Genomic DNA, 16,164 nt, shown 5'->3' with positions numbered 1-16,164 from the left:
GAAATCAACTACCACCTGGATTCAGGAAGTCAAGAAAGACCTGGAAAGGAACGACATACGAGAAGAAGAATTATTGGAAAGAAAGATTTTTAGGAAGAAAGTTTTACAAATGGAAGGATTCCAAGGGAGGAAGGAAAAGAAAACAGGCACAAAGTGGACTGAAGACAGGAAAAAAAAAGCGCAGTGAAACAATGAAAGAATACTGGAAGAAAAGGAAAGAACAACTAAGGAGGAGGAATTGAAATTGTAACATGGTCCTTAGAAGGCCGAAACGCAATAATAATAATAATAATAATAATAATAATAATAATAATAATAATAATAATAATAATAATAATAATAATAATAATAATAATAATAATAATAATAATGTCTGCCTCTGTGGTGTGGTGGTTAGTGTGATTAGCTATAAATTTCGTGTGGCTATTTCTAGCCGAGTGCAGCCCTTGTAAGGCAGACCCTTCGATGAGGGTGGGCGGCATCTGTCTTGTGTAGGTAACTGCGTGTTATTGTGGTGGAGGATAGTGTTATGTGTGGTGTGTGAGTTGCAAGGATTTTGGGTACAGCACAAACACCCAGCCCCGGGGCCATTGGAATTAACTAATGAAGGTTAAAATCCCTGACCCGGCCGGGAATCGAACCCGGGACCCTCTGAACCGAAGGCCAGTACGCTGACCATTCAGCCAACGAGTCGGATAGTGTGTGATTAGCTGCCACCCTCGGAAGCCTGGGTTCGATTTCCGATTCTGACGCGAAATTTGAAAAGTGGTAACGAGGGCTGGAACGGGGCCTACTCAGTCTCGGGAGGTCAAATGAGTAGAGGTGGGTTCGATTTTCACCTCAGCCATCCTCGAAGTGGTTTTCCGTGGCTTCCTACTTTTCCTCCAGGCAAATGCCGGGATGGTACCTAAGGCCAGGGCCACTTCCTTCCCTCTTCCTTGTGTATCACTTCCAGCCTTCCCATACCCCGCCCCCATACGGCCCCTGTTCTGCATAGCAGGTGAGGCCGCCTGGGCGAGGTAGGGCCTACTGGTCCTCCTTTCCAGTTGTATCCCTGACACAAAGACACGCTCCAAGACACTGCCCTTGAGGCGGTAGAGATGGGATCCCTCGCTGAGTCCGAGGGAAAAACCAACCCTGGAGGGTAGGTAAAACGATAAATAAATAAATAAATAAATAAATAAATAAATAAATAAATAAATAAATAAATAAATAAATAAATAAATAAATAAATAAATAATAGAGTGTCTTGTATTCGTATACTGAGTACCGGATGAATAACTTACTGTTTCCTGGCTGTAACAAAGCCTTTATTTTGCACATAGACGTAAAACTACACAATTCCGTTTTTGTTCAGTTGATCAATATTTCGTCGTTGTGCTGAAAAAACCGTTATGCGAATTATTTTACCTTAGATCATTGGCCGCTAAGGTTCTGTCATCTAAGGTTCAATATTGTTCGGCAGATTGGCAAGGAATTCTCGCTCTTCATAATATTTGCGCTACGGGTCAGTATTTCTCCAAAATATATTATCACATAGCGGTTTTCTCAGGCGCAACTACGATACACAATACTGTAGGTCACTGAAAAGTATATTCAGTAACCGATCATGGTCCACAGACACACTAAAGAAAGGGAGAAATGATTTTAAACTTCATCACTGTCCTCGTTTGTTAACAGAGCACACGTGCCCTTCACTGAAAATCCTGTAGGAGAAAACGGGAAACGCTGTTACTGTACGCCTTTGTTGTAGGGCAGACAACCCTTTCTGCAGGGATTTTAAAAAATAGTTTTCACTACGAGGTACCCACTGGAGAGGGTTACAATTGATACCAAATATACTAGGGTTATGATGTAACTGCCATATACAAAGGACGTAAGTCACTCGAATATTCCTATATCTTCTTACCAAAGAGAGATTGATACACTTGCCCATATTTACGCGGAGCCTGTCCACATGGTGAACTTTTACGGAACTCATGTCATCAAACAGTCAAATCATCCATCGCCAATGCACTGAGGGAGAGTGCATGGTCGCTCCGCCGATGGTAGCGGTGGACGGGCTAACAACATCGCCTTCCAGCCACATTCTCCCCATGAATACGTTACAGACCCCACTTTCAGATTCGAAACCCACAAGAGCCAGGCTGCAGAAGCTGACGCAGGAATACGAACCTACTATTAAATACTTTCGCGAAAAATGTATTTTCGAGCCCATGACTGTTATCGGTTTGATGATATTAACGAGAGGGATTATCACTAAATTCTTCGCTGATTTCACCAAAAGATTCGGCCTTACAGTAGACTTCATTACAACAGTTGTTTTAATTGCACTCAGAGGTTATATTTAGAACCATATATATGGACCTTAAGAGCACTGTTCTTAAGGGTTTAGTAATATATTTACTCATCTATTTCTATGTCTTTCGAACTATTTACTTCCAGACAATTTTTCTTGTATTCGGTATTCTTTTTCATCATGACAACCCGTAAATACTGCAGGAATATTTTGAATAAATTAAATAGTAACAATAAAAATGCTATGACAATTGTCATATTTAATGTTAAACTTAGAAACTATTATAGGATGTTTGAATTCATGTCCCATACGTCCCTGATATTTTGCGGAATTTTTCTACGTCGGGTTTTTCAGGAATGCGCTTTGGTCCTGCCCGCACGTTCCAGGTGTACCTTCTTTTAGGGTACCGATAGCGATTTGTAATCGGCACGAATGTTTATCAAATGAAGGGCTAACGATTGGTATAGGAATTGTCCTGTCTGACTCAAGGGCAATTTTCGCTACCTTACCCAGCTACAGTCGTTCTGCAACTTATTTTAACTGTTGGTTAATTTCGTTCCTTATTTGGGTTATTAACACCAATATCATAACTTTTACAAGCGCATTAAGGTGTATTTTTTGCTATGACATTATTATTTCAACATCCGGAGTATCCACAGGTGACATAAAATGGGCGAATTCCAGGGGCTGTCAACTTGGAAGCATGGGTTAGCGACCACGAGACCTCTGGATGATTCTGATACTGTTTCCACTTGCTTGTGCTAGACTCCTCACTCACATCTTTAGTATCCGACCTCTCTTGGTCAGCTTGTTGTTTTCCGATTCCGATGGTACCAGGTCCTTCATGACGCATTCCTTTCTTTTGCCGAAACCTTCATTCTTGACCGAACATCACTATTTTCATTTCCAATTAGTGTAAAGAGAGGACCCTTGCATACTTGTACTTCCTCTTAAAACAATAATCACACCATCATCGTCATCGCCATCACCACCTTCTAATATTATTTTCATCTACAGTATATACACGTATTTATTAGATCAGGAGAATAAGAGTTATAGAGAAGAATATAGACAATTTAAGATTATGTGAGTGACAGTAAATGACTTTCAATAGGGGTAGGAAAACTTACCAGTATAGCCCAGAATATATGGACGACATCTGTATTTAACATCAAGAGCGTAGTCTTCAGTTTGACCCTCTTTACGCTCAATAGGTGTCAGGACTTTCTTGTAAGCTTCACCTTGCCGGTAAGGTTCATGACGTATAGAAACACCCTTGTCACGATATTCCTGGAACAGAAAACACGAATCGGTTAATCATAACAATGACAGGTTGATTATGTCTGTCTGTCTGTCTGTCTGTCTGTCTGTCTGTCTGTCTGTTAGGTCATCAGCCCAGAGGCTGGTTGGATCCTCAAATAGCACCACCAAAGGTTATGCGGTTATAAGGAAACCCCAAAAACCAACGGCAGCACCAAAATGAGGCGTACTAGGCAAGATGAGGAGTGAGGTAGTTTGCCATTGCTTTCCTCACTGGGTCAGAAAGTACTATTGCAGCACGACTGACCCTATGAGCAGCACTTTTCATAACACTCAGATGCACTAGTCATGCTCTGAATGTCATTACTCAGCACTACCCATACCCCAGCAACTTCCATATTGTCACAGCCATGGATGTTGTCTGGGACTTCGGTGGAAGCTACACTTTACTCTGGCCGGTGCCAAGAGATGGATGCAAAAGTACTGTATCCATTAAGAAATGACAGTAGGCAGGTTGATTATGTATAGAACCAGTATCAGGAGTCTACCAATACTCAATGATATACCAATAGTTACCCACAATATGGGGTGATTTTTTTAAGGACCAAAAAAATTGGCTACGCGGCTTGGGTCACGTATCTGTGAGTTTACACATGGGAGATGGTGGGTTCGAGCCCCGCTGTCAACAACCCTGAAGATGGTTTTCGGTGGTTTCCCATTTCTACACCAGGCAAATGCTGGGGCTGTACATTAATTACGACCTCCACCCTTTCTTTTCTAGTCCTAGTCCTTTCCTATTCCATCGTCGCCGTAAGACCTTCTGCGGCGGTGCGACGTAAAACAGATATTAAACAATATACATTTTCAGAAGATATTTTTTGGCTAAAATATATCATATAAACTCAGATCCCATTCTTAATAATTTTATACCAATTTCAAAATTGTTTGAATTAGGCTTTCTTTCTTTCTTTCTTTCTTCAAGCAGCAGACACATTTTGAAAATGAACAATGAGCATTTGATTATTGTTTGTTTACAATTTGCTTCTACGTCGCACCGACACAGATAGGCCTTATGGTGAGGATGGGATAGGAAAGGGCTAGGAGTGGTAAGGAAGCGGCCATGGCCCAGCATTTTCCTGGTGTGAAAATGGGAAAGCACGGAAAACCATATTCAGGGCTGCCGACAGTAGGGTTCGAACCCACTATCTCCCGAATGCAAGCTCACAGCTGCGCGCCCCTACGCTCACGGCCAACTCGTTCGGTAATGAGCATCTTAGAACTAATCGTTCATTTAACTAGCTGGTATGTTTAAACCGAAAAGAGAGTCGTAAAGTTCTTAACAGTCGCACACCAAACGGGGATGGATGGGGAGGGAGGGGGTCAGTAATTGACCCCAGTGATATTTCTTGGTTCTAACTGTCATACAATTTGTTCATTTATTTTAAGCAGTTGTGGGATTTGTCAATGACGAATCTCCTGTGAGTTGACAAAGGTAAGAGCCTCAGGTGACAGTTCACTGTTGTGTTATTGCTATTGTTGTTTTTGAATGTGTAGCTGGGACAATATTAGACTACTTACTTATTCTCTTGAATCCTTATCAGTTCTCCTTGAAATTTGACTGAAGCTAGTTCAAAATTTTCAGAAACGGACGTTATAAAAATCTTTAATTCAGGCGACATTTTTCAATATTTTTAAGGCGAATGTCAAATTATTTGTTACTTTTTTTACTATCATTGTTACAGTCGCACGACTACGTGTTTTCATAGATGGGAATTCTTTAAATTATTTCTCATGTAAATGTTTTCGAAGAATAAAAGTTCCATCTTAAAAGCACTAATTCACCGAGCTCGATAGCTGCAGTCGCTTAAGTGCGGCCAGTATCCAGTATTCGGGAGATAGTAGGTTCGAACCCCACTATCGGCAGCCCTGAAGATGGTTTTCCGTGGTTTCCCATTTCCACACCAGGTGAATGCTGGGCTGTAGGGGAAGACCGGGCAAAGCGAAGAGCCCGGGCAAAGCGAATAAGTAAAATTTACGGAAAATTACGCTAGGTGTCGCTGAGTTGCTTCTGCAGGAAGTTTTGCAATCTGCTGGAGACATAAGAATCAGTGGCACAAAGACTGCAGTGGTGAAGAGAGTGAGACTGGAGGTGTTAGAAGATTTTTGCAATATTTCTAAAAATTTTATCAAGGTAAGAAACACACTGTTATTCATAGATATTTATAGCTATTTTAAAAGTGATTACATTTTATTTTAGTGTTCTTCCTAACCACTTCTGGACACACTTTGCTTGCTTTATGCTACATTTAATTTAAGCGTTCAGTCACGATTTCCTTAATGGAGCACAGCTGGGCAAAGTGAATAGGGCACAGCGGATATTTATTCACTTTGCCCGGGCAGGTTAATGTTGTTGAATACTTTGTTCATAACTACTTTAGAGTGAGTAATATTTTATCTTTATATAAATATCAAACTATTTATTTATTTAATTATTTATTTTTTATTTTTTTATTTATTCATTTATTTATTTATTTTACCACGCAGACCAGTGTAAACTGGTAGGTCCAGTACGATTGTAACCTGTTCAAAGCAGATTAATTTTAACAATTTCTGAATAACATGAAAAATTAACATATCAAGTGTATCAATAATAATCTGAATATTGTAATTTTTGTTTGCAGATGGTTTACAATTACAAACGAACCAGTGATCAAGGCAGCTGACCCGAAGAGACGTTGAAGAATGCTCTGGAGGCATGTAGGACAAATCCTATTAACTCCGTTACTACAAAATACGGTCTGCCTTTTTCGACGCTGTGCCGGCACTACAAATGTGGCTCTTAGCAAGAAGCAGTTAGGCAGATTTAGAATAGTTTTCAGTGAGGAAGAAGAACTCGAACTGGTTGACTATTTGGGAGAAAGGGACAGTCTTTTCTACGGACTTACAAGAATGGAATTTATGAAATTGGCATATGATTTTGCCAATAGAAATAAAGTCCCTTGCCCTTCAAGATGGAAAAAAATGTTAATGCTGTAGCTGACTGGCAGAAGGGCTTTCAAAGTCAACATCGCGATATTGTATTGCAGACTCCAGAACCAACATCAGTTGCAAGGGCTCGCTGGTTTAATCGTCCTCAAGTAGATCGATTCTACAGTATTCTATAGGAACAAATAAACAAAATCAGTATAACGGCAAGTACTCTGTTCAGTATGGATATTGTGATGTAAAGTTTGGATTTCACTTAAAGGAACGGAATAAGAATGATTAATTTTCAGTGTATTGAATGTGTGCTTATTTTCTCTCTTTTTATCCTTAAATTAGCTATAACAGGTAAACTGTGAACGCTATAAAAACTATTAAAGACAAATTTCTGAATTCCATTTGTATGCAAATATCAAATATGTGTTTTCTTAGTAATAACATTCCCACTTTTAAACAATTCATTTCGTCATCCACTTTGTCCGTATGTGAATATTCACTTTGCCCGGCTGATAGAATTACTTAATACCGAATTTTAACTATGGATAGCTTAACGATTGATTCTGTTTTTGTATCAATTATATGGAAAGATAACAAGGAACAATTATAGTAAAGATCATGCCATTGTCGTTCTTAATTACAGAAATAAACTGATATAAAATTAGCTTATTCACTTTGCCCGGTCTTCCCCTACCTTAATTAAGGCCACGGCCGCTTCCTTCCAACCCCTAGCCCTTTCCTGTCCCATCGTCGCCATAAGACCTATCTGTGTCCGTGCGACGTAAAGCAACTAGCAAAAGAAAAAAAAATGGAATGGCCTGAAGTGTCCGGTAATAAGAGTGAGTGGGGTGAATGCAGTGAAATCTGGCGGCCTAGGATTAAAACTTGATGTCATGGCGCGAAATTTGAAGAATATCTGAAAATATTTCGGACAGTAGTTTCGAAATTACTTCATGATACTTGTAGGTAACTAATGATAGTAGAACCATAGAATAACTCTTTATTCACAACTAGGTTATGCTGGGAGATATGAAACTGACTCTGTCATGTCATGTACCTCTGACAGCTGTGATGAATTCTTGTAGAAGTTCCACGTTTATATTTTACTTTAAATGTTGTTCTGTGAGTACAAAGAAAAACATTATATTGCCCTATGTCAATGCAATGGCTGAAGATGAACACTGATAAGCGATCTCCCACGCCCACCTATGATAAATCACACCGGAACTTTGAAACATCGACCTTCTCCGTCGAAGTTTGGCTGCCGCCTGCCACACCTCCATCGTCGATCAGGGTGACGCCACAGCGTCTACAACAGTGAGAAGAATTTAGACTCCACACACAACTTGTATTGTGCTTTTCCCGCCGTGCCTTCTGCAGCACATACTGTGGCTGATAATCAGGGTCCAACTCTTGACCCGGGTCGGGTGTGAAGTCAGATAAATCTTCGTAGCGAGTTTCTACGACCGAATGCCCTTCCTGACGTCAGCCTCATCAGAGGAATTAATACGATGAAATTAATGGCGTAATATTATAATAGGAAGTGAGAGGGTGAAAACCGGTGCAGTCACATAGCCTACTCCTGCCACGTAGCATTTTTTACCTCTGATTAGTGTTATTAGAGGATGGTTGCCCAGTTGTACTTCCTCTTAAAGCAATAATCACCACCATCACCACCACGCTGTCCCCGAGCCAGGGGGAATAACCATTTGAGATGGTTAAAATCTGCGACCCGACCGGGAATCGAAGTCCGACCCTCTGAACTGAAGGTGACTACGCTGAACATTCAGTCAAGGAGCCGGACAGATTGATAAACAAAAACGTATTTATAAATGCAACATATAAAATACATACATTTTTGTAAATACAGAGACATGGATTTTTCATTTTTTACTTTCTAAAGCCTTCCAGAGAATCTAAATATTCAAACTAGATATTTTGCATTTAAGAAATGAAAATACCGTTACCTTGATAATCTCGTTGGTGTTCGCGCCATATCGCTTGCCAACACGAAACTTGAGACTGGGGCAATGTCCTGTATAGCTGTAACAGAGAACAAAACAATCCGTCTCAGTACCAATAACGGGCCAATCAATCAACAGGGACATACAAACTTATTTAGCAGACTTGTGATATCGGCTGTTGATCCGTCGGTCTGTGTTGCTGAAGGTGATCGAGATCTGGTTTGCTTGTGGAACTGGCACAGAGGTTGCCTACGGCTACAACGGATAGATAATGCCCTGAACAATTAGTTGAAGTGGCCCAGTTGTACCCATTGTCGAATGGTGGGCTCAAGGCGTTGTGATGACTGCTTTTAATTAACCTGTCCGACTGAAAGGACATAAGAAACACGTCATGTTCACGGCAACAAGGATACGCTTAGGATTCTCCTAAACTGATCTCTTGTATCCCTTAAGCCTGTTGTACATGATTAAATGTTTGTCAAATTCAAGACTTCAGAAGACCTCACAAGAATTTACTAGTCACAAGTTTACTAGTCAATCGCTTGCAATATTTGAAAAGTCTTGAAAGCGAATTAGAACATGTTCTAATCGATCAGAGAACTGTTAAATCTTTGCCAGATGTGACCAATGGAATTGGAGTATTAATGGTGCACGCTAGGCATCCTGGAATTGCTGAGAATCAAAACAACGAAAGTGGCTTCGTTTCTCATGACGTTCTTTTTTTGGCTACGGGCTTTACGTCGCACCGACACAGATAGGTCTTATGGCGACGATGGGATAGGCCTAGGAGTTGGAAGAAAGCGGCCGTGGCCTTAATTAAGGTACAGCCCCAGCATTTGCCTGGTGTGAAAATGGGAAAACACGGAAAACCATCTTCAGGGCTGCCGATAGTGGGATTCGAACCTACTATCTCCCGGATGCAAGCTCACAGCCGCGCGCCTCTACGCGCACGGCCAATTCGCCCGGTCGTTTCTCATGACTAAGGGATGTTGTATATGTATTAATAGCTAAGTATGAGGCACATCCCTGCTTATATTTAGTAGGCCCCGTAGAGTACCACAATCAAATTAACAAAACGACAGCGTACGAGGAGATTACAATAGAAATATCTCAAGGAAGTGGACAGCTTTTATACTGATCACCGTATGGTAACACAGCACAGCACAACACAACACAACACAACACAACACAACACAACACAACACAACACAACATTGTCACCATTATTCGATTTATGATGATCTTCGCATGTTATTATTATTATGAAATATCCTAGTATGTTTTTATGAAATAAGATATGAATTACCGTTGCATTGCTATCGTTTTTACTCAATTCATCTGAGTAAATTCAATATAATATAACCTTTGCAAATGATGTTATGGCAATAAATAAATTGCAAAAGTTATGCTGAACATTAATCTTTTCCCCATGTAAGTTAGGATTTATTGTGCTTTTATCTTCTTTTCAAGAATGTATTCCACTGCTAGTCCAAGAACCACAACTGCTGTGTGCCTTTCTTCCATGTTAAAACAAAATGCTAACAAACCTTACCAAATCTTTTCAAATCTTGTCAAACCTTCAGCAATGCTGAACAGTCTTTGAGAAGATTTGACAATTTTTATTGTGAAGTACTGAAATGAAATAAATATTTGATGCTGTACAACAGCCATTACGGACCCTCACGGGACTCCTCATCAGTCATTCGTTGAACAGCTGTCGCATGACTACCAGGGAATAGCTCGCAGAATTAACAGGAGATGATCAATTTTTTCCTCAGATCAAGAAATGGCGTATATTGCCCCTTATTTATATGAGATACGGTATGTAAATTGCCTCCTCTTCAAATGAGAGAGCGAGCGTGCTTCGCGTTTATAAACAAGTCACTGTAACAACGTTTTCCTTCCTATTTGCAGACTTAGGACTGTCAGTAGGCCTAGTATACACTTACGTCCATATTTCACACAAATTACTGAGGTCAGTACATCCGTCGTCTTCAATTAGAAAAACTCTGTCATAAAATTTAAAATAAATTCAGAATAAATACTGACTTCTTTAACCACTCAGGCATTTAAAACAAACAGCTGTTACAGACTCAAGCCCTATTCTATGTTCTTAACGAAGTACAAGTATTTCTTCTTATTTTTTTATCTGTTTACCCTCCAGGGTCGGTTTTTCCCTCGGACTCAGCGAGCGATCCCACCTCTACCGCCTCAAGGGCAGTGTCCTGGAGCTTCAGACTATGGGTCGGAGATACAACTGGGGAGGATGACCAGTACCTCGCCCAGGCGGCCTCACCTGCTATACTGAACAGGGGTCTTGCTGGGGGATAGGAAGATTGGAAGGGATAGACAAGGAAGAGGGAAGGAAGCGGCCGTGGCCTTAAGTTAGGTACCATCCCGGCATTTGCCTAGAGGAGAATTGGGAAACCACGGAAAACCACTTCCAGGATGGCTGAGGTGGGAATTGAACCCACCTCTACTCAGTTGACCTCCCTAGGCTGAGTGAACCCCGTTCCAGCCTTCGTACCACTTTTCAAATTTCGTGGCAGAGCTGGAAATCGAACCCGGGCCTCCGGGGTTGACAGCTAATTACACTAACCACTACACCACAGAGGCGGACCACACCAAAAATAATTCTTTGCCCAACAGATTTATTCCTTTTGTCCAGGATGTAAGCGACTCATAATTGTCTCTGTATTTGCTGAACACAGTGCTTACAATGTTGTATATATTACGACTTCACACGGTATACATCACGGTACCTCGAATAATTTACTGTACGCAATGTCGGTTTAGGCCAATTTACCGAGCGAGTTGGCCGTACGGTTAGAGTCGTGCAGCTGTGAGCTTGCATTCGGGAGATAGTGGGTTCGAATCGCATCGTCGTCGGCAGGTCTGAAGATGCCTTTCCGTGGTTTCCCTTTTTCACACCAGGCAAATGCTGGGACTGTGTCTCAATTATGGCCACGGCCGCTACCTTCCCAATCTTAGTCCTTTCCCATCCTTCCGTCGCCGAAAACCTAGGCCAGTGTCTGAGATACTTAGTGACGCTAAAACCAGATTATTTTCGATGTTTCCCCATTAGGAGGCATTAGTTGGTTAGTTAAACAACATCACTTGCAAGGTCGATGGTGTATGGACCGCACGTTTTAGGTCCATGCTACTGCCATCTCGTTCCGCCAGCATCTTCGGAGGGCCACCGGAGTGGATGTGTCAGATTAGAGACGGAGGTTTCCAGAAAATAGAACTCAGAGAATTACAGTAGGTGAAGTGTTATCTGATCCTGTAATGATTAAAAGAGAGGTCTGCAGGGCAGTATTATTGGGCCTTCATGTTTTCTTATATACGAATGTACACTATAAATGATTTGAGTAAAGAACTGGAATTACAGATAACACTACCTGCGGATGATATTATTCTATACAGAGACTGCAGGGTGACTTAGACTATGTTGTGAGATGTACAGCGGATAATGCAATATTTTGGCAAATAGGATGAAACGTCAAGTTGTAAATTTCCCAAGAGGAAAACTCCTCTGTTTTAATTACTGTATTGATAGGGGCGACAGTACCTCATGGGGAACACTGTAAGTACCTAGGTGTAAGTACTAGACATCCCATGGCACCATATACTGACAGTTGACGACATTGACATTAAAGTAAACATATAAACATATTTAACGAATATCTGACAGCGCTCTATGATCGACACGCCCCGCCGAAAACAGTATGGGTAACACGAGCCCCAGCACCGTGGCTAAACTTAGAGCTAAAGGAGTTACTTGCAAGACGAGATGCCGCACATAGAAAGTTTAAGCGACAACCGACACAAGACAATTTTGACGCATTTAAACGGCTACGAAATAAAACACCGCAAGCAGTACGCAACGCTAGAATTAGACATGCACATACCCTGCTAAAACAAATTACTAGACCTGCTATGGCTTGGAAAGAACTAGAACACATGGGAATAGGTAAACAAAGAGACGATCATCCTATTGACATATCCCTGGATTCCCTCAATATATATTTTACCACTCCCGGACATAATATTGACAGAGAAAGGAAACATAGAACACTATACAGCAATTACAACTCCCCTGCACCTGACAGAGAAAAATTCTACGTTTCACATGACACCCTCGCAAGTTAAACAAGCCATATCTATATATATATAAATGTCATTGTATGTTTGTATGTATGTATGTATGTATGTATTTGTTACATCTCCTCCTAAACCACTGGAGCGATTTGCACCAAACTTGGTACACTTACGACTTAGTATCAGAAGACAAACCGCGTGGGGGTAAGACACCCCAAGTACCCTTAGGGGCGAGGGGCGAGGGGGATCGCATTATAAATATTCGAAAATTGTGTCGAATCCATACTTTTCGGGGTCGCTGGGATGAATAGTGACACTCCGGAAATTTTCAAAGTTCGAATTCAGCCCCCTTTTGGGTGGGGGGCGAGGGGGAGTGATATATCAAAATAATCGAAAATAGTGTCGAATCCATCTCTTTCGAGGACGCTGAGATGAATAGTGACACTCCGGATTTTTTTTGACAAACCGCGTTGGGGTAAGACACCCGAATTACCGTTGGGGGCGGGGGGCGAGGGGGTCACATACAAACATATACAAAAATAGTGTCGAATATATCGTTTTCGGATTCGCTGAGATGGATAGTGATACTCCGGAATTTTTCCAAGTCCAAATTCAGTCCCCTTTTGCTTGGGGGGGGGGGCGAGGTTGGAGTGATATATATCAAAATAATAGAAAATAATGTCGAATCCATCCTTTTCGGGGCGCTGAGATGAATAGTGACACTCCGGATTTTTTTGACAACCCGTGTTGGGGTAAGACACCCGAAGTACCCTTAGGGTCGGGGCGGGGGGGGGGGCGAGGGGGTGATATTTAAAAATATTCGAAAATAGTGTCCAATCCATACGTTTCGGGGTCGCTGAGATGAATACTGACACTCCGGAATTTCTTAAAGACCAAATTCAGCCCCCTTTGGGGTGGGGGCAAAGGGGAGTCAGATATAAAAATAATCGAAAATAGTGTCGAACCCATCCTTTTCGGGGTCGCTGAGATGAATACTGACACTACGGAATATTTTTAAGTCCAAACCGCATGGGGTAAAACACCCCATGTACCATTAGGGACGGGGGGGGGGGGGCGGGGGTCACATATCAAAATATATGAAAATAGTGTCGAATCCATCGTTTTCGGATTCGCTGAGATGAATAGTATACTCCGGAATTTTTCCAAGTCCAAATTCAGCCGCCTTTTGGGCGAGGGCGAGGGGGGAGTGATATATCAAAGTAATAGGAAATAGTGTCGAATCCATCCTTTTCGGGGTCGCTGAGATGAATAGTAACACTCCGGATTTCTTCTGACAAACCGCATGGGGTAGGACACCCCACGTATCCATAGGGGCGTGAGAGGCGAGGGGGGTGACATAAAATTTTCGACAATAATGTCGAATCCATACTTTTCGTGGTCGCTGAGATGAATACTGACACTCCGGAATATTTTAAAGTCCAAACCGCGTGGGGTAAGACATCCCATGTACCCTTAGGGACGGGGGAGGGGGCGGGTGGTCACATATCAAAATATATGAACATAGTGTCGAATCCATCGTTTTCGGATTCGCTGAGATGAATAGTGATACTCCGGAATTTTTCCAGGTCCAAATTCAGCCCCCTTTTGGGTGTGGGGCGAGGAGGGAGTGATATATCAAAGTAATAGGAAATAGTGTCGAATCCATCCTTTTCGGGATCGCTGAGATGAATTGCAACACTCCGGATTTCTTTTGACAAACCGCGTGGGGGTAAGTCACCCCATATACCCATAGGGGTGGGGGGCGCAAAGTGAGTGACATATAAAATATTCGAAAATAGTGTCGAATCCATACTTTTTACGGTCACTGAGATGAATAGTGACATTCCGGAATTTTTTAAAGGCGAAGTTCTGCCCCCTTTGGGGTGGTAGCGAGGGGGGAGTGATAAATCAAAATAACCGAAAATGGGGTCGAATCCATCCTTTACGGGGTCGCTGAGATGAATATTGACACTCCGAATTTCTTTTGACGAACTGCGTGGGGGTAAGACACCACCACGTACCCACTGAGGCGGGGGGCGAGGGGTTGACATATAAAATATTTAAAAAAGTGTCGAATCCATATCTTTCGTGGTCGCTGAGATGAACAGTGACACTCTGGAAGATTTTAAAGTCCAAGTTCAACACCCTTTGGGGTGGGGGCGAGGGTGGAGTGGTATATCAAAATGACCGAAAATAGCGTCAAATCCACCCTTTTCGGGATCGCTGAGGTGAATGGTTACACTCCGGATTTGTTTTGACAAACCACTTGGGGGTAGGACGCCCCATGTACCCATTGGGGAGCGAATAAAAAAAATCGAAAATAGTGTCGAATCCATAGTTTTCGTGTTCGCTGAGATGAATAGTGACAATCTGAATATTTTTAAAGTCCATGTTCAACCCCCTTTGGGGTGGAGGCGGGGGGAGTGTTATATAAAATTAATCGAAAATAGTGTCGAATACATAGTTTTCGGGGTCGCCAAGGTGAATATTGGCACTCCGGAATTTTTAAAATCCAAGTTCAGCCCCCTCTGGGGTGGGGGGGCGAGGGGGGAGTGATATATCCAAATGACCGAAAATAGTGTCGAATCCATAATTTTCGTGGTTGTTGAGATGAATAGTGAGACTTAGGATTTTTTATAAGTCCAAATTCAGCTCCCCTGGTGTGGGGGTAGTGATACATAAAAATTGTCGAAAATAATGTCGAATCTACATTTTTCGGGGTCACTGAGATAAACAGCGGCACTCCGAATTTTTAGTATCATGAGACAAACCACGTGGGAATTAGACACCCCACCTGCCCTTAGGGGTAGGGAGTGAGGGTTGAGATATAAAAATCATCAAAAGTAGTGTTGATTCCATACTTTTCGCTGTCGCTGAGATGAATACTGACACGCCGGACATTTTTTATGTCCAATTTTAGCCTCCTTCGGGGTGGGGGAACAATGGGGGAATGATATATAAAAATAATCGATAATTGTGTCGAATCCATACATTTCTATTTTTTTGTTGCTAATTTGCTTTACGTCGTACCGACACAGATATGTCTTACGGCGACGATGGGATAGAAAAGGCCTAGGAATTGAAAAGAAGCGGCCGTGGCCTTAATTAAGGTACAGCCATACTTTTCGAGGTCGCTGAGATGAATAATCACACTCCGGTTGTCGTTGTTCAGCCTTTATCGGCGTGGATATTAGAAGGGGTGGAAAGGAAAATGTTCAAAATGACCAAAAATACGGATATAAAATTGGTACACGTATGACTTGCTATCTGAAAAAAAATACTGTTGGGGTAAAACACCTCTAGCACACCTACGGGAAATGGTGAAATATATAAACAATTTTTTAACTGATATTAATGTCGAATACGTTCCTTACGAGGTCACAGAGTTGATCTGTGACACTCTGGATGGTTAAGTCATTCTTCAGCCGCAATCACTTGAGAGGGGGTGAAAATGAATGTAAATATAACGGATATTATGGATGTGCTGTATGTGGGTATGTTCCAGAATTGCTCTCAACGAAACTTGGTACACATATGACTTACCATCTTAGAAAAAATACT

The 16,164-nt window shown here is 41.7% G+C and overlaps 1 protein-coding gene across 1 annotated transcript in view; it reads right to left on the bottom strand.

The window, feature by feature from the left end:
* The window catches only part of LOC136877101 (ciliary microtubule inner protein 2B), a 297,050-nt gene that overhangs the window by 48,692 nt on the left and 232,194 nt on the right, over positions 1-16,164 (bottom strand). Inside the window, exons 2-3 of the mRNA XM_067150917.2 lie at positions 8,506-8,581; positions 3,430-3,589 (exon numbers count right to left, since the gene is read on the bottom strand). Coding sequence (XP_067007018.2) covers positions 3,430-3,589; positions 8,506-8,581 — 236 coding nt within the window. The remainder of the gene's footprint in view (positions 1-3,429; positions 3,590-8,505; positions 8,582-16,164) is intronic.

Source organism: Anabrus simplex, chromosome 7, assembly GCF_040414725.1.
Source record: "Anabrus simplex isolate iqAnaSimp1 chromosome 7, ASM4041472v1, whole genome shotgun sequence".
Classification (NCBI taxonomy): Eukaryota; Metazoa; Arthropoda; class Insecta; order Orthoptera; family Tettigoniidae; genus Anabrus; species Anabrus simplex.
This window is presented reverse-complemented; position numbering and strand designations above follow the sequence as displayed.